General features: G+C 45.7%; 1 protein-coding gene across 6 annotated transcripts in view; it reads left to right on the forward strand.

The window, feature by feature from the left end:
* Window positions 1-18732, forward strand: part of OBSCN (obscurin, cytoskeletal calmodulin and titin-interacting RhoGEF) — a 266409-nt gene that overhangs the window by 51779 nt on the left and 195898 nt on the right. For all 6 annotated transcript variants that reach the window (XM_065582593.1, XM_065582594.1, XM_065582591.1 and 3 more), the window contains exons 9-16: window positions 803-1078; window positions 3407-3682; window positions 11189-11464; window positions 12170-12445; window positions 13085-13360; window positions 15413-15688; window positions 16347-16622; window positions 17943-18218. In XM_065582593.1, coding sequence (XP_065438665.1) covers window positions 803-1078; window positions 3407-3682; window positions 11189-11464; window positions 12170-12445; window positions 13085-13360; window positions 15413-15688; window positions 16347-16622; window positions 17943-18218 — 2208 coding nt within the window. The remainder of the gene's footprint in view (window positions 1-802; window positions 1079-3406; window positions 3683-11188; window positions 11465-12169; window positions 12446-13084; window positions 13361-15412; window positions 15689-16346; window positions 16623-17942; window positions 18219-18732) is intronic.

Raw genomic sequence — 18732 nt, forward strand, 5'->3', positions numbered from 1 at the left:
TCAGTGCCAACGTACAGGCCTCTACTATTTGAGATAAAGGAAAATGCCACTAAATGCACGCAGTTGTAGGCTTTTATTATTTGCATGGACTGGCTTCTTCTTTTCTCAAGACTAAACATGCCCAATTTTTAATCTCTCCTTATAGGTCAGGTTTTCTAAACCTTTTATCATGTCTATTGCTCTATTCTGAACTCTCTCCAGTTTGTCCATATCTTTCCTAAAGTCTGGTGCACAGAATTGGACACAATACTCCAGCTGTGTCCTCACCAGTGCCAAGTAGAAGGTCCCTTCCAGTTACCCCCCATGTCTTACATATGACTCTCCTATCAACTTCTGCCCTTAGCTACACTCATATGCAACTCCCTTAGCGACAACCATGTTGTCTTTACATTCTGTAACCATACTCATCCTTCCTGCGTTAGGCTGAAATACATAGCACCAGCTTCTGCACATGGTTAGTGTATCCACAGCTCCCATGGAAGTCGGGGGATCCATTTTTAGTAACTCTCTGGAGGGGTCATCAGAAGGGTTTGAACTTGGGACCTTTAGCACAGACCTCTACCACTTGAGCTAAAGGAGAAATTCCATTAGCGGGTAGCTGTAGTTGGCTGTTATCATCTGTGAACTGGCTACTGGAGGGGAATGAAACACAAGCAAATTTACACATGTAAATTCTTCCATAGATGGAACCCCGGCCCTGGAGATCACTAACATTGAAATCATGCCAGGGTGTAACTGGATTGTTCTTATGTTGCTCTAGGTTAATGGAGGGGCACAAACTACTTTTCCTTCTTCTTTTTAGATGAAGTTGTTAAGTTTGTCAACAAGCCTAAAGCAACGCCAGAAATTTCAGTCAGTCCTTCTGAGGGTCTAGAGCTGGCGTGTGAGGTCTCGGTGGCGAGTGGAGCTGTTGTGTGGAAGAAGGATCAAACTGAGATTAAGCAGGACCAGAGAACGACAGTCACCTCTCAGGGAACAGACCGAAAGCTCATCATCAAGAATGTGACACAGCATGACCAAGGGAGCTACACCTGTGAATCAAAGGATGACAAAGTAACATTCCAAGTCAAAGTCAAAGGTGAGCGGATGCATGAAATCTCAGGAGCAATAAAATACTTAATCCTGGATAGCATCCTGCACCTAAGGTGCATCCCCAAACCCTTTTCGGGGTAAATAACTCTGCCACAGCGCTTGATTTTCAGCGAAGCCTGAAACCTGCCTCTACTTTTGCATGTGCAATTGGGTGTCCACAAATAATTCCACGTGCAACATGTTGTGGCTGCGGAGGGTAGCTCTTGGATATCTAGCGACCTGCCTGCACCATTGCACCTGTAAAATTAGATGCCATTGCACCTGCAGCATCAGGTCCACAGAATTAAAACACAAAATAATAGCAGAGTCAGGAGTGGGTGAGAGAGAGAAACTAAGAGATGTAGCTAAAAGCAAAGAGGGATGTTTGAAGTGACACAGAAAAGCTCTTCCAAATAGCAAGAGGAGCTGGTTTTTGCAGCGTTCTGCAACGTTCTGGTTGTTCTTTCAAAAGTTTACAACTGAACATTGACTTAATACAGCTTTGAAACTTTATTGTGCAGCGAAAAATGCAGCTTTTAACCATCTCAAGTTAAATGAAGCAAGCACAGAAAGAGTTTCTTTACCTTGTCAAATCTTTTTTTTTAACTTTCGCTTTATTCTTAGTAGCTTACATTGAACACAGTACTGTACTGTTTGATTTTTGTTGTTTTTGTTTCTGCTGCTGCCTGATTGTGTGCTTCCAGTTCCAAATGAGGTGTGTGGTTGGCCGGTCAGTTCGTAACTCTGAGGTTCTACCATTTGTGGTTATTGTGGGCCATGTCTTGCTTTGCTGTCCTTTGAAATCCTCCATTGGTACCAAATAGTCTCTTGCTCACTGCCCCAGTTTTGATAAACTAGGAGGTAGGAGGCAACAGAGGGTCCTGTGGCACCTTTAAGACTAACAGAAGTATTGGGAGCATAAGCTTTCATGGGTAAGAACCTCACTTCTTCAGATGCAAGGAGGTAGGAGGGCACCTGCTGCAAAGCTATCCACAAGATAATCAGGACTAAGACACGGCAGTGTTTGGATGGGAAGCTACCAAGGAACATGTAGGTGCTGGAAGAAGTCAGTGGAATTACTCTAGATCAGGAATGGGCAAACTTTTTGGCCTGAGGGCCACATCTGGGTAAGGAAATTGTATGGCGAGCCATGAATGCTCACAGAATTGGGTGTTGGGGTGAGGGAGGCGGTGAGGGCTCCGTCTGAGGGTGCAGGCTCTGGGGTGGGGCCAGATATGAGGAGTTCAGGGTGCGTGAGGGGGCTCTTGGCTGGGGCAGAGGGTTGGGGTGCAGGGGTCGGGGGTCAGGTCTCCAGCTGGGGATGCAGGCTCTGGGTGAGGCTGGGGATGAGGGGTTGGGGGTGAAAGAGGGTGCTCCAGGCTTGGGACCAAGGGGTTTGGAGGGGGATCAGGGCTGGAACAGGGTGTTGGGGCATGGGAGGGCATCAGGGGTGCAGGCTCTGGGCGGCGCTTACCTCAAGCAGCTCCCGGAAGCAGCGGCATGTCCCCCCCTCCAGCTCCTACACAGAGGCATGGCCAGGCGGCTCTGCGTGCTGCTCTGGCCGCAGGCGCCACCCCTGCAGCTCTCATTGGCCATGGTTCCCGGCCAAGGGGAGCTGCGGGAGTGGGGGCAGCGTGTGGAGCCCATTGACTGCCTCTACGTATAGGAGCCAGAGGGAGGACATGCCCCTGCTTCTGGGAGCCATGCAGAGCGGGGCAAGCCCCCAACCCCGCTCCCCGGCTGCAGCGCCGGAGCAGGGTAAACCCCAGACCCCGCTCTCCATCGGGAGCTTGAGGACCACATTAAAACATCTGGAGGGCTGGATGCAGCCCCCGGGCCATAGTTTGCCCACCCCTGCTCTAGATTTATACCAAGGTGACTGACAGCAAAGTTTAGCTCTTAATGTTTGTGAAACTGTGAGTTCCTTGGACTAAAGTGCAGTGTGGTGGTGATCAGTCAGGGTCATCACGTGATCTCTCTTTATGAACGTTTGGTGCACCAGCCTACAGCAGCTTTCGAGGATAGTGTTTTCTGTTGGGAAGGAAGGATGGTCTTGGGGTAAAGGCATTGGGTTGGGAATCAGTAGATCTTGGTTCTGTTCCTAGCTCTGCAAGAGATTTCTCATGTGACTTTGAGATATTCCTCTCTCGATGTCTCAGTTCCCCATTTGTAAAATGGGAACAAAGATAGGGAAGCATCTCAGAGGGCTGTTGTGAGGTTATAGTCATTAATGTTCCTGAGGTGCTAAAATATTACAGTGATATGGGGAGTGTTTCCTAAGCCCCATGATAGGAGACTGCAAAAGGACATACGTGACTGTACTTCCATCTTGCAGAGACGGAAGAGGTGTTTGCAAACAAGGAGAAGGTGCAGAAGGAGGTGAAGGCCATTCTGACAGAGAGCGCCACCCTCAGCTGTGAGGTGACTCAGGCCAAGACTGAAGTGAGGTGGTACAAGGACGGGAAACTGATCACCTCCAGCAAGAAATTCAAGGTGGAGTCTGAGGGCAAATCCCGGTATCTGGTCGTGGACCAGGTGGAGAAGAAAGATGCTGGAGAGTACACCTGTGAGGCCACAGGCCAGAAACTGATCTTCAAAGTTATCATCACAGGTGAGTGAGATGCTCTGATTTATATTTCGTTGACTTCTCTTTCTGGGTCTTTTCTCATGTTCTCCGCTGACATGATAAAATGGACTATTTCATGTTCTTCTGTTCTTGCTTTGAACTGTACTGCCATGAGGCTGAGGAGTGTTGGACCAAACTTGGGGCTAGTCTGGAGACACAAGGTCTCTGCAGGTCTCCTGAGGTTCAGATTCTGGGGCTGGAACATGTATAAAATGTCATCAGACAAAAGCAGTTTTAGCACGTCCAATGCAATCACGTCTACCCTGTCCTCCCCACTGCTGGTCAGCCTGAAAATCACTAGCTCTCCTCTTTCGTTCTCTCTTCCTTCCTCCTCCTAATAGCCTCCCTCTCATAGAATCATAGAATCTCAGGGTTGGAAGGGACCTCAGGAGGTCATCTAGTCCAACCCCCTGCTCAAAGCAGGACTAATCCCCAACTAAATCATCCAAAGACACAGACACACACAGGGGCGGCCCGTCCATGTAGATGAACTAGGTGGTCACCTAGGGTGCCAAGTTAAATGGGGCACCAAATTCGAGGAAAAAAATGAAATGAAAAAGATGAAAAATACAAATAAAATAACAACGATGTCATTATTTCAATTCCCATGCGCATACGGAGGGAATATGAATTATAATTCATTTATTTACATTTCTGAGAATTTATTAATATGTCAAATCTTTTACTTACTGGAAAAAAAATATTTTAGCAAAAAAAAATTTCAATTTGCAACTTAGGGTCAAGATGACCGCTCCTCAATTTTGATAAGCAATAACTCAGCCACAATGAAACACATCCACCAGCGGCAAGAGCTGCAATGCTAGTGACACCTAACTCGAATATACATCAAGGCCACATAGCCGGAAATTCATGTAGAGCGGAGATATTGTGAGTTGATACATGTCAAAGGGTCATTTTAACACACGTCACAGGTAGATGGTTAAGAATCGAGCGAATACTGTGGAAAATTGTGTTTCTTGGTGCCAAAGAATAAAGAATAATGTCTTTCAGCATTATAAATCCAAAATGTGAGTATCTTTAAGCGTTATTAAACCTTAGCGTTATTATCAGGCTGTATAATTATGAACTTTTCTTTGTTATAACTGGTTCACATTTACTAAATAAGGTCCATAAAAGAAAAGTAACAGCGTTAACGGTTAATAGACTACGAAAGTGATGACGTCACCCTCCAAGCGGGTAACCGTGGGGAAGGGAATTACTTTCCAAACAACCAGTGTTGGATTATAACATCGAAAAAGGTCATTTTGTTTCCGTGTAAACGCTGTAACTAACTGTTTTAATAGGTAAGTGAGTGTATGTTACTAATCATTGAACCTTTAAGCAGTGAAAAGACATGTTGGGATGGCTGCAATGTGGTTTAAATCGCCAACCATGTGGTGGGTGTGTCAGCCATCCTTAATGCTGTAATGCTTGCAGTCGGGAGCACAGTACATAATAATAATCAAATGCCCCATGGCAGAAAGAGGAAAAAAGAAAACCCTCAGGAGCTGAATATCATAAACCAAAGGCTGAGAAGGAAAAGGACCTAGCAAAACAGCAGGGATCCTTCCTGAAATATCTTCTCTTTAATCCAAATGAAGATGGAAGCAGTTCACAGCATCCAGATGAAGGAATTTTACTCGGAGAGGAGGTTAGCTCACTTCTAGATGGAAGCAGTTTGGAACATCAAGATGAAGGTATATTACTTCAAGATGAGGGTAGCTCACATCCACAAAAAAGCAGTTTGGAAACTCAAGGTGAATGAAACTTATTTCTAGATGAAGGCAGCTCACAGCATCAGACTGATATGGAAGTGGAGAAAATGTATTCACCTTCAGAGACACATGCAGAAATAGATGTAAATGAAGTAGAAGGAAGAAAGGATGAGGAAGTTACAAACAAGTTACAGTATGGGGACCCAGCTTCATGGCCCAGATGTGATCACAGTGTGGGCCTTCTTGAGTATCACTACAAAAGTTTTTTTTTCTCCTGCTGATAATTGCTCATCTTAATTAATTAGCCACCTTTTCATGTTCTCTGTATGTGTATATATAACTCCTCACTATATGTTCCTTCTATGCATCCAATGAAGTGGGCTGTAGCCCACGAAAGCTTATGCTCAAATACATTTGTTAGTCTCTAAGGTGCCACAAGTACTCCTGTTCTTTTTTCTTAGATCAGCAGTAGACACACTCATTTGCACACACATACTGTGCGCAAACAATACATATTTTGCATACTGTGTTCAAAAAATCCCCCCCCCCCCCCAAGTCCTCAAATGTGTGGCAAAGTAAACAAAAATGGATACGTGTGTGTGGCTAGAATGAGCAATGAGTTGGATTTCACACACACGTTGTGCGCACATCTTTCATCCAGCTCTCCTCCCCGCCCTCCTTTCATCCAGTGGTAGTGGCATCTAGCGTGTTCTCTAAATGGATCTGGGACCCATGGTATTCTTAAGGTGACTGTACAAGGTCAGCTCTGTTCTCGGAACAACGAGCAATGACCCAAGCAGATTTTTCTCTTTCAAACATCATTTGATTTTGAGCCTCTGGACATTTTAGGAACTACATTTTTCTGTCACTCTGACAGTGATGGGGTTTCTTTTGGTATCTTAATCATTTTGAAAGCGGTTCAGATGTCCAGTAAATAGCAGCTAAGGCCTCACATTGGCATTGATATGCCTGACATATCCGGAGCCATTTCAAAATAAACTGAAAATGAGATTCAATTGGATGGAAGTGATGGGAACATCTGCCGGCTTGATCTAGCACCTGCCAATATTCTCCAGCTTTTTGCTGCTCCAGAAGCCTTTAGAGCCCCATGGCATCAATGGCAAATAATGAGAACAGCAAACAATCCCTGATGCTGAATTTTATTTTCATAAAACAGTTCAGTGGACAGTTTTGAGTAACAAATAGATTCCTTCAATCCAAGTCTCTTTGTGGATAGTTAGCCAGTTGAAAGAGGGATACATTAGTCAGATCAATTATTTGCAATAAACAGTTTGAGCAGCAATGGTGTTAACCCTGAAGACTAATGATGATGGATTGAATGACAACATTACTGTTTCACTTCTGATCATTTCAGCAGAAATACCATCTGCTCTGGAATTATAGGTGCATCTGGAGCAAAGAATATCAGCACTTCCCTCCCATAATCTGACCCTAGCTATCTGTCAATATAATCAATTTCTTCTCATCTATTTGGTCTCATATCCATTTCATCTACTCTATGTTATCTGTCTTTCCCCTGTTGGTGAAGTATCAGGTATAAGCCACATGCCAGAAGCAGGCTACTGGTGATCCAACCCAGCACAGTTCTTACTGTCTTAAAACAACAGGAATTTGGACATTAACAAAAGTCTTCCAGTGATTTATTTGGTATTAGGTTAGATTAGGGACAGATTCTGGGTGTGCTTCTGCAGGTGTGGTAGATGACAGAAAATTCTTTCTTCTCCCTGTGAACCCATACAGGGGCAAGGTGCCGTGTAGTTATAATGCTACCAGTAACGTAGGGGGTAGTACTTGGGAGACCTGGGTTTGAGTCCCAGTGGGACTTACTGTGTGTGTCTGGGCTAAATCACTACCCCTCACTGCATCAGTCTCCACAGGCTGTGGAACATAAAGTGCTTTGCAAACATGATGTGCTCAGTGTGGTTATTAATCAAGGTAGAAATTAGGCTAGGGGGGTAACAATTCATTAATAAACTGTAAAATCAGAAGGGACCATTATGGTCACCTTGTCTGCTCCCCAATTAAAACTGAAAAGACGAAAACTAACTTCTGCCTGGCAGAGAGGCAGTTGTGCTTAATTGCCTTTTACTTTATATAAAGAAAGTCTCATCCCCGGATCCCTGTGCTTGTATGTCGCATGCCCCCCTCTCTCTCCTTCATACTTACTGTCTGTTTAGATCGTGAGCTTATCAGAGCAGGCACCATGTCTCCCTATGTGTTTGTACAGCCCTGGGCATAGCGGGACACTAATCCTGACTGATGCCTTTGGGTGTTACTGTAACACAAATAAATAATGTTTTATTAGACACACAAAGGAGCCACAATGTTGGGAGGCCATGGGCTCTCCTACTTCCGTGTCCACTAGGGGTCCGAGCCAATACGGGGTGCAGCTCCAGTGTAAAGAGTGTAATCTTTGCTGCTCCTTCATCACCCCTGGAGCCATTCTGCTTGCCTCAGTCTTCTGTAAGCAGAGTGCCTTTGGGAACTGCTGCCCCAACATGCTGTATTCTGCTCCCTGCTAACACTGCTGTGCCTTCAAGTGCACCATAACCCATTGGCCAGGGTGTTACGTGTTCAGAGAAGGTGAGACTGTTACAGAGCTCGGCGACAGAGAGTGGGGCCTTTAGCTCGGGAGGTTCCCGAGTTCACTCAGCCAAGATGGCCGCTGTTGCACTTCAGTGGGGCTCAGACTAGGAAGGAAGCTTTCGGAGAGGAGAATGCAGAGCAGGAGTTGATTTAACAAAAGGAAAGTGTGGTGGGGACTCTGAAAAAACCCGGATGGTCTGCCATTGCAGATGCAAGGCCCCAGAAAAATTCTGAGATGTAACCAGTGGACAAAATGGCTGCCCTGGCCAAGCCTCAGAAAGACTGAGTGCTGTTTGCATGAGAACCCCAGTGTTTTCAGTTCTCTTTCAAACAGGGTGACTTCAGAGCTGCATCGGATAATGCTGCATCTTACCCCACCCCTGTCGTAACTAGAGAGCACTATTCAGTTACCTTCACTGTGTTTCGCAGACATGCGACTGTAACATGACATGCAGGTCCATCAGCAGATCACTGGAAAACTGATCCAACCTTGAAATCAGTTCTTTTTCAGTGGCTGGTGCCTTAGTTGCAGAAATCTTTATTTTACTGGATTCTCCAGAAGTGCAGTGACTTTCTGGGTCTTAATTTATCCGGTTACCATTGCACCCACATTGGTTTTCACAGTTCTTATGCGCCAGGGCTCCACTGGAAGCACAAAACCTTTCCTTTTAAAGGGGTAAATATTCAGTGTGACGCACTGGGATAGACTCGTAGACTTTAAGGTCAAAAGGGATCATTATGATCATCTTGTCTGACCTACTGCATATTGCAGGCCACAGAACCTCGCCAACGCACTCCTATAATAGACTCCTAACGTCTGGCTGAGTTACTGATGTCACCAAAACATGATTTAAATACTTCAAGTTACAGCAAATCCACCATTTACACTAGTTTAAACCTGCAAGTGACCCATACCCTATGCTGCAGAACAAGGTGAAAACCCCCCAGGGATGTAACCACTCGCCCTCCTGTTAAGGGAAACAAGAACCGAGCATCTACAACCTTGTGCACTGGACCTTATATGGGCACCAAGGAGTTGGTTCTGCAATCTACATGGTTTTAAAGTTAATTGTACACAGTGAATGCTCATAAAATCCTAATATAGAGGGGCCAAATCCTCAGCTGGTGTAAATCATCATAAGCAACTTCTGTGGAGTTACACTGACATATGCCAGCTGAGGATCTGATAATATGTCTATTTTCTCAGCGAAATTTAATATCTTGCTTAACTTTAAAAGTATTTCTGTCCCTTTCTGAATGGTAAGGGTCATATTCATTCCTAGTATAAATCTAGTGAAGTCAGTGGAGTTACCCTTGGGATAAATTTGACCCTAGCAGAGTCAAATTTATATTGACTGGCAATATATTGAATTATATTGACTGGCAATTAGCAAATTTATTCACAATATGTAACATCCCCAATATTAAAGGAGAAAAGTAAGATTTAGGGGATGAAATCATTAATCTGTAATATGTATGGCCTGTTACTTGATCATTCATATAGATGACATCCAGTTATGTGAGCTGTTTTATGAATTATTGTATTAATATATACGTCTAGTCAGTCCATATTCACATAGGTCTAACATTCAGACCAGTGTTAACTGGGCCACTTTTTTTGCCCCTGTAATTCTGAGTGCAAATAATTTGCATCCATTGTAATACATTTAGATGTCCAAGTACTGACTGTGTCTGTAAATCAGTTTAAATGTGTGAATCTCCTAAATTGCACGAGCAATTATTTGTAGGCACAAATAGTGGATGCAAAAATGGAAGCCACTGTTTAAAAATCTGTCCCTAAATACCTACTGCCTGATTCTCCTCTCCCATACATCAGTTTTACACTAGTGCAATCTTTAGGGTAGGTCTACACTTACCCGGTAGTTCGGCGGCGAGCGATCGAACTTCTGGGTTCGACTTATCGCGTCTTGTCTGGACGCGATAAGTCGAACCCGGAAGTGCTCGCCGTCGACTGCGGTACTCCAGCTAGACGAGAGGAGTACCGCGGAGTCGACGGGGGAGCCTGCCTGCCGCGTGTGGACCGAGGTAAGTTCGAACTAAGGTACTTCGAACTTCAGCTACGTTATTCACGTAGCTGAAGTTGCGTACCTTAGTTCGAATTAGGGGGTTAGTGTAGACCTGGCCTTAGACTTCAATGCAGTCAATTCTGATTTAGAGTGGTGGAAAAGGAGAATCATACCGCTTTTCATGTATGTATTAATGTAGACCATAAATCAACATATAAATGAAAAGATATAAAACAACATTAAGTACAATATGCAGGAAGAAAGAAACTGTTCCATATAAACCACTCTCAGACAGGCAATGAGAACTATGGCATAAATTGTGGGGATTATCAAACTGTGACTTGCGAGTCATTGGTTAGCAAGATGGCTGACCATATCCTTTAAATGGGTATATTTAGTTTATCATTTATTAGCCGTGATAGCCTTTCAATGCCAGTTCATTTGCTGAGGTAAAAGTATTAAGGTTCTACTTTGGAAGTAACGGTGTTTAAATACTTTATTTACTGCCAAATATACTAGATACATTAAGGTAAAATCCCCAGGCTACACTGCTGAATGTACCATGTGTGTCTCAACATTCATAGATTTTGAAGGCCTAAAGAAACTGCCGTGATCATCCAGTCTGACCTGCATCACTCAGGCCAAATAATTCCACCCATTAATTCCTACATTAAGCCCATATTTTGTGGTTGAGTTAGAGCATATTTTATAGGAAGATACCCAATCTTGATGTAAAGACTTCAAATGTCAGAGACCTGATTTCAATGGCATATTACTAGTCCACAGCAGCACTGTAAATGTGATGGAGTTGGCTTATCCCCAAGAAGATGAACCAAAAAAACCATCAAACCCAACAACAACAACAAAAGAAACAGTTTTGGGATGTTAATATTGGAAGCTGGAAAATATGCAGGGCTGCCTACCTAAAAAGAGCACCAAGATACCAAGAATTTGGAGAAACCTAGGGAGTATGTGGTAGAGGGTTCATTTATAACATGCTGTTAATGGAGTCTGGAACTATAAGAACCATGTTTCATCAAACAAATGACTTTATTCTGTAAAAACACTAGATACATGTAACAGTCCATTGGCCATGATAGATTTATTCCTTCTGTGGTTCTTCTTTAATTTCCCCATCTCAGAGCCTGAAGAAGTGTTTGCAAACAAGGAAAAGGTGCAGAAGGAGGTCAAGGCCATCCTGACAGAGATTGCCACCTTGAGCTGTGAGGTGGCCCAGGCCAAGACTGAAGTGAAATGGTACAAAGACGGGAAACTGATCACCTCCAGCAAGAAATTTAGGGTGGAGTCTGAGGACAAATCCCGGCATCTGGTCGTGGAGCAGGTGGAAAAGAAAGATGCTGGAGAGTACACCTGTGAGGCCGCAGGCCAGAAATTGACCTTCAAGATTATCATCACAGGTGGGAGGGATTGTTTCCTTTCTACTCATGCACTGGTTTGTTGCAGTTGTTGAGTAAAGCATTCTAGAGTGAGATGCCCTTCCTACATTGCTGGCATCTCAGCTCTGAGTGAAGGAGGCTTTTGAGGGAACTTTGGGTTTTGCAACAATATTGTGTATACATTTACAGAGTATGCAAGTAAAATGGGGAAGCACCTGAATCTTCTTAGTTGGTAGGTGTTTTGCAGGAATAGCATAACATTTTACAAAGTAGGTTGGAACTCTGAACTTATACTTGGTATCCATCAGTGCATCCTGGGTTCTCTGCAATGTCTTCATTTACTTTGAAAAAAAATAACAGAGGGAAGAAATGTTGGTCCTTTCACCTACCAAAGGGGAAGGAAAGTTTTGCAAGGAACATCTCAGCTAAATAAGCTAAAGGGAGGCTTGAGAGGATAAATTCATATTTGGATCTGAGATCGCTCCAGAGGAATGATGAGAGGTAGAGTCTGGGGATTGGGGGTGGATTATTGTAAAGGAGAGGTGCTGGCAGGTCCATAGTTATGGTGGCATATGGACTTGCACTGATGGTGGCGGGGGTCAGGCAGAGGTGGGAAACATGCGGCGAAAGATGCCTCAGGGGCAGAGCTGTCAGCTTCTCCCTCTGTGGACTCTGGATGGCATCAGTGAGGAAGTTTAAGCCCTTCTAATTCCTTTTCCATGGCAGAGAGAGAGGATGTGTTTGCAAACCAGGAGAAGGTGCAGAAGGAGGTGAAGGCCTCCCTGACAGAGAGCGCCACCCTGAGCTGTGAGGTGTCCCAGGCCAAGACTGAAGTGAAATGGTACAAGGACGGGAAATTGATCACCTCCAGCAAGAAATTCAAAGTGGAGTCTGAGGGCAAATCCCGGCGTCTGGTTGTGGAGCAGGTGGAGAAGAAAGACGCTGGAGAGTACACCTGTGAGGCCGCAGGCCAGAAACTGACCTTCAAGGTTATCGTCACTGGTAGGAGAGAGTATTTTCTTTCATCTTAAGGGCTGATTTTCTGCCATTGTTGATTGAAGCATTCTAGAGTAAGCTGAATTTCCTGGCTTGCTGGCACTTCAGCTCTGAGTCCAGAGGGCTTTTGGGAGATTTTGGATTTTGCCAAAATATTGAGAATAAATTTACAGAGTAAGCAGGTAAAATGGGGAGGCGCGTGAATCTTCCTAGTCCGTGGATGTTTTGCAGCAGCAGCGTAACATTTCCCAGACAAGGTTAGGATTCTGAATATCTGTTTGGCATCCATCCTTTGAGGTTTCAAAGGGGAAGGAAATATTTGGATGGAAGATGAAATAAACTGAAGGGAGCCCTGCACTGATAAATTGAGATCTGGATCTGAGGTCATTCTCCAGAGCAATCATGAGCGGTTGAATGTGGGGGTTCGGGTTGGTTTATTATGAATGAGATGCCATACAAGCTCCACAATGAAGGTTGAAATTGTCCCTGTAGTTATGTTGTTCGGGGTCAGGCAAAGTGGGGGAAACCCGAAACTAATACTGCCTCAGGAAGCATTACCTTTTCCCTGCCTTCTCCTTCTCTGGTCTCTGGATGTCACTGCATGAATGAGGGAGTTTAAGCACTTGTAATTCCTTTTCCTGGCAGAGATGGGAGAGGTGTTTGCAAACCAGGAGAAGGTGCAGAAGGAGGTGAAGGCCGCCCTGACAGAGAGCGCCACCCTGAGCTGTGAGGTGGCCCAGGCCAAGACTGAAGTGAAATGGTACAAGGACGGGAAACTGATCACCTCCAGCAAGAAATTCAAAGTGGAGTCTGAGGGCAAATCCCGGCGTCTGGTTGTGGAGCAGGTGGAGAAGAAAGATGCTGGAGAGTACACCTGTGAGGCCGCAGGCCAGAAACTGACCTTCAAGGTTATCGTCACAGGTGAGAGAGAATATTTTCTTTCAGCATAAGGGCTCTGAGTCCAGAGGGTTTTTCAAGAAATTATGGGTTTTGCAACAATATTGATAAAAATTTACAGAGTAAACAGGTAAAATGGGGAGGCGCCTGAATCTTCTTAGTCAGTGGGTGTTTTGCAGAAGCAGCGTAACAGTTTCCATTCTAGTTTGGGATTCTGAAAGTCTGCATGGACCCATCCGCGCCACCCTGACTTCTCTTTAATGCCTTCATTTACTTAAAAAAAATAAAAATAAAAATAACAGCACTCCTCAGTTGGTCATGTCAGCGATCAGAGGGGAAGGAAAGTTTTCCAAGGAACATCTCAGCCCAAATAAGCCAAAGGGAGGCTTGAGAGAATAAATTCACATTTGGATCTGAGATCGCTCCAGAGGAATCATGAAAGGTGGAGTCTGGGAGTGTGGGGGGGATTATTATAAAGGAGAGGTGCTGGCAGATCTAAAGTTAAGGTTGTACATGGACTTGCACTGATGGTGGGAGACAGGGCCTGCTCTAGGATTTTTGCCGCCCCAAGCGAAAACAATTTTGGCCGCCCCCCCCCATTTTTTTCTTACCCCACTCCCGGCCCTGCCTCAACTCCGCCCCTTCCCCAAATCCCCAGCCCTGCCTCCTCCCCCCAGGCTCTCAAGCCTAGGAGGGAGGGAGGGAGAGGGAGAAGCTGCGCGTGCGCCGTGGCCACTCAGGGTCTCCCCCTCCCTCCCAGGCTCTCAAACCCGGGAGGGAGGGGGAGATCCCAAGTGGTCGCAGCGTGCGAAACAGCTGATTCACGCGCTGCTGCTCGCCCTCCCTCCCAGGCTCTCAAACCTGGGAGGGAGGGGGAGATCCCGAGCAGCCGCGGCGCGCAAATCAGCTGTTTTGCACGCCGTGGCCGGTCGGGATCTCCCCCTCTCTCCCGGGTTTGAGAGCCTGGGAGGGAGGGCGAGCAGCGGCGCGCGAGCGGCAGCAGCGGAGGTGAGTTAGGGCGGCCGAGGCACATTTTTAGGGGCGGCATGGCCCGCGCCAGAATGCCTCCCCTAAAAATGTGCCGCCCCAAGCACCAGCTTGTTTTGCTGGTGCCTAGAGCCGGCCCTGGTGGGAGAGGTCAGGCAGAGGTGGGAAACGTGAAGCAAAAAGTGTCTCAGTTGCAGAGCTGACAGCTTCTCCCTGCCTTCTCCTTCTCTATTCTCCAGATGGCTTCGCATCTGTCAGGGTATCCTCCCCACTCTGAACTCTGGGGTACAGATGTGGGGACCCGCATGAAAGACCCCCTAAGATTATATTCCACCAGCTTATGTTAAAAACTTCTCCAATGCACAAATTCCTTGTCCTTGGACGGTATCGCTGCCACCAACTAGTGAGTTAGACAAAGATTCAGGAAAAGGACCACTTGGAGTTCCTGTTTCCCCAAAATATCCCCCCAAGCCCTTCACCCCCTTTCCTGGGGAGGCTTGAGAATAATATACCAACCAAATAGGTAAACAAGGTGAGAACAGAACAGACCCTTGGGTTTTTAGGACACTAAAACCCCAATCAGATTCTTAAAAACATAACTTATTATAAAGAAAAAAGTAAAAGAAGCACCTCTGTAAAATCAGGATGGAAGGTAATTTTACAGGGTAATAAGATTTGAAACACAGAGGATTCCCCTCTAGGCAAAAATTTGAAGTTACAAACAAGCAAAGCATAGGGAAAATTCACAAGCTAAAACAAAAGATATCATAACGCATTTCCTTGCTATTATTTACAATTTGTAAACTTAGATGCTTATTTCAGATATGGCTTTAGGAGATGTATTTTTCCTGCCCTGGTCCCTCTCTGTCCCAGAGAGAACACAAAGAAAGCCCAAAAACAAAACCTTCCCCAAAAGTTTTGAAAGTATCTTCTTCCCTTATTGGTCCTTTTGGTCAGGTGCCAACCAGGTTATTTGAGCTTCTTAACCCTTTACAGGTAAAGGAGGGATGCTTTATGCTACCCTGAACTGTATGTTTATGACAGTATCAGTGAGGGAGATTAAGCCCTGTAATTCCTTTTCCCTGGCAGAGATGGAAGAGGTGTTTGCAAACAAGGAGAAGGTGCAGAAGGAGGTGAAGGCCGCCCTGACAGAAAGCGCCACCCTGAGCTGTGAGGCGGCGCAGGCCAAGACTGAAGTGAAATGGTACAAGGACGGGAAACTGATCACCTCCAGCAAGAAATTCAAGGTGGAGTCTGAGGGCAAATCCCGGCATTTAGTTGTGGAGCAGGTGGAGAAGAAAGACGCTGGAGAGTACACCTGTGAGGCCGCAGGCCAGAAACTGACCTTCAAGATTGTTGTCACAGGTAAGAAACAATATTTATTTTCAACATAAGGGCTCTGAGTCCAGAGGGCTTTTCAAGAAATTATGGGTTTTGCGACAATATTGATAAAAATTTACAGAGTAAACAGGTAAAATAGGGAGGCACCTGAATCTTCTTAGTCGGTGGGTGTTTTGCAGCAGCAGCGTAACAGTTTCCATTCTAGTTTGGGATTCTGAAAGTCTGCATGGATCCATCCGCACCACCCTGACTTCTCTTTAATGCCTTCATTTACTTAAAAAAAATAACAGCACTCCTCAGAGGGAAGACATGTTGGTCATGGCAGCTATCAGAGGGGAAGGAAAGTTTTCCAAGGAACATCTCAGCCCAAATAAGCCAGAGGGAGGCTTGAGAGGATAAATTCACATTTGGATCTGAGATCGCGCCAGAGGAATCATTGGAGGTTGAGTCTGGGGATTTGGGGTGGATTATTATAAAGGAGAGGTGCTGGCAGGTCTAAAGTTAAGGTTGCACATGGACTTGCACTGATGGTGGGAGGGGTCAGGCAGAGGTGGGAAACGTGACGCAAAAAGTGTCTCAGATGCAGAGCTGTCAGCTTCTCCCTGCCTACTCCTTCTCTGTTCTCTGGGTGGCATCGCATCAGTGAGGGACATTAATCCCTGTAATTCCTTTTCCCCGGCAGAGATGGAAGAGGTGTTTGCAAACAAGGAGAAGGTGCAGAAGGAGGTGAAGGCCGCCCTGACAGAGAGCGCCTCTCTGAGCTGTGAGGTGGCCCAGGCCAAGACTGAAGTGAAATGGTACAAGGATGGGAAACTGATCACCTCCAGCAAGAAATTCAAGGTGGAGTCTGAGGGCAAATCCCGGCGTCTGGTCGTGGAGCAGGTGGAGAAGAAAGACGCTGGAGAGTACACCTGTGAGGCCGCAGGCCAGAAACTGACCTTCAAGGTTCTTGTCGCTGGTAGGAGAGAGTATTTTCTTTCAACTGAAGGGCTGATTTGCTGCCATTGTTGATTAAAGCATTGCTGGCACCTCGGCTCTGAGTCCAGAGGGCTTTTGGGTTTTGCCACAATATTGTGAATACATGTACAGAGCAAGCAGGTAAAATGGGGAGGCGCTTGAATCTTCCTAGTCGGTGGGTGTTTTGCAGCAGCAGCGTAACATTTCCCAGACCAGGTTGGGATTCTGAATGTCTGTTTGGCATCCATCCGAGCCACCCTGGTTTCTCCTTAATGCCACTGTTTCACTCCTAAGGACATGTCAGGGTTTGATTCACCGCTGCCCTGTCCCTTTAGAGATTGATGGTCTGCCCAGGTGGTCAAAGGGGACAGCTCTGATTGCAGCAGTCAAATTTGGTGTGAAAGGACTGAGTGGCAGTGAGCCTTGTGCAAGCTGGGTTTGTTTGTCTTTGGATTCTGTGTTCGATAAACCCCCAGATTTGAAGCTGTCCCTGGCCTGGGAGTGGAACCTTTTGTGAGCCAGTCTCAGGGACAGTTTTAAATCTGGATTTTCATTAAGCTGGGTATCCAAAAACAACACAACTTGCACAAGCCCCATTGCTGCCGAGTCCTTTCAGAGAACACACACGTCTGCTGCTGCAACCAGCGCCATCATCACCTGAAAATCCATCTGCAGACCTTCCATTCTTAAAGGGACAGGGCACAGGTAAATCAAACCCTGCTATTCCCTTATGAGTCTTCTTCTTAGCATATGCACAACATGCCTCATGTGGCATGTGACCAGAGTTCATCACCGAATTTGGTCCTCTGGTTGGATCATTAGCTTCCCCAGCTTGGGCCAGGTACTGACAGGGAGTGTGACATGAACGCTGATTCATACCCCTCTCCTTATGAGTGATACACAGTCATTTACTTCGAAAAACTAACAGTGCTGCTTAAAGGGAAAGAAGATTGGGGTCCATTTAGATTTCTAAGGGAAAGGAAAGGTTTGTAAGGAAGATGTTGGTGAAAAACCTAAAGGGAGTCCTGGGCCGATAAATTGAGATCTGGATCTGAGGTCACTCTCCAGAGCACTGATGAGAGTTTGAATGTGGGGGTTCGGGTTGGTTTATTATGAAGGAGACGCCCTACAGGCTCCATAGTTAAGGTTGAAATTGTACTTGTAGTTATATCGTTCAGGGTCTGGCAACGTGGTAGAGACGTGCAGAAAGCAGCCTAAGGAAGCAGAACTGTCAGCTTCTCCCTGCCTTCCCTTCTCTGTTCTCTGGGTGGCATCTCATCAGTGAGGGAGATTAATCCCTGTAATTCCTTTTCCCCGGCAGAGATGGAAGAGGTATTTGCAAACAAGGAGAAGGTGCAGAAGGAGGTGAAGGCCGCCCTGACAGAGAGCGCCACCCTGAGCTGTGAGGTGGCCCAGGCCAAGACTGAAGTGAAATGGTACAAGGACGGGAAACTGATCACTTCCAGCAAGAAATTCAAGGTGGAGTCTGACAGCAAATCCCGGCATCTAGTTGTGGAGCAGGTGGAGAAGAAAGATGCTGGAGAGTACACCTGTGAGGCTGCGGGCCAGAAACTGACCTTCAAGATTGTTGTCACAGGTAAGAAACAATATTTTCTTTCAACAGATTGCTACTATTGTTGGTTTAAGCATTGTAGAATGAAATGCATATCCTTCACTGAAGGCATCTCGGCTCAGATATTCCCTATTGAATGATGCACAACCAATGACTTTTTAAAACCAAGAGTGCTTCTTAAAGGAAAAGAAGATAGTCGTCCATTCAGGTTTACGATCAGAAGGAAGGGTTTGTAAGGAAGTTGTTGGTGAAAAAACTAAAGGGAGTCCTGTGCTGGTAAATTGAGATCTGGATCTGAGGTCACTCTCCAGAGCACTGATGAGAGTTTGAATGTGGGGGTTCGGGTTGGTTTATTATGAAGGAGACACCCTACAGGCTCCATAGTTAAGATTGAAATTGTATTTGTAGTTATATTGTTCAGGGTCATGCAAAGTGGGGGAGACGTGCAGAAAGCAGCCTAAGGAAGCAGAACTGTCAGCTTCTCCCTGCCTTCGCCTTCTCTGTTCTCTGGGTGGCATCGCATCAGTGAGGGAGATTA

The sequence above is a fragment of the Chrysemys picta genome, chromosome 2 (assembly GCF_011386835.1).
Source record: "Chrysemys picta bellii isolate R12L10 chromosome 2, ASM1138683v2, whole genome shotgun sequence".
Lineage (NCBI taxonomy): Eukaryota > Metazoa > Chordata > Testudines > Emydidae > Chrysemys > Chrysemys picta.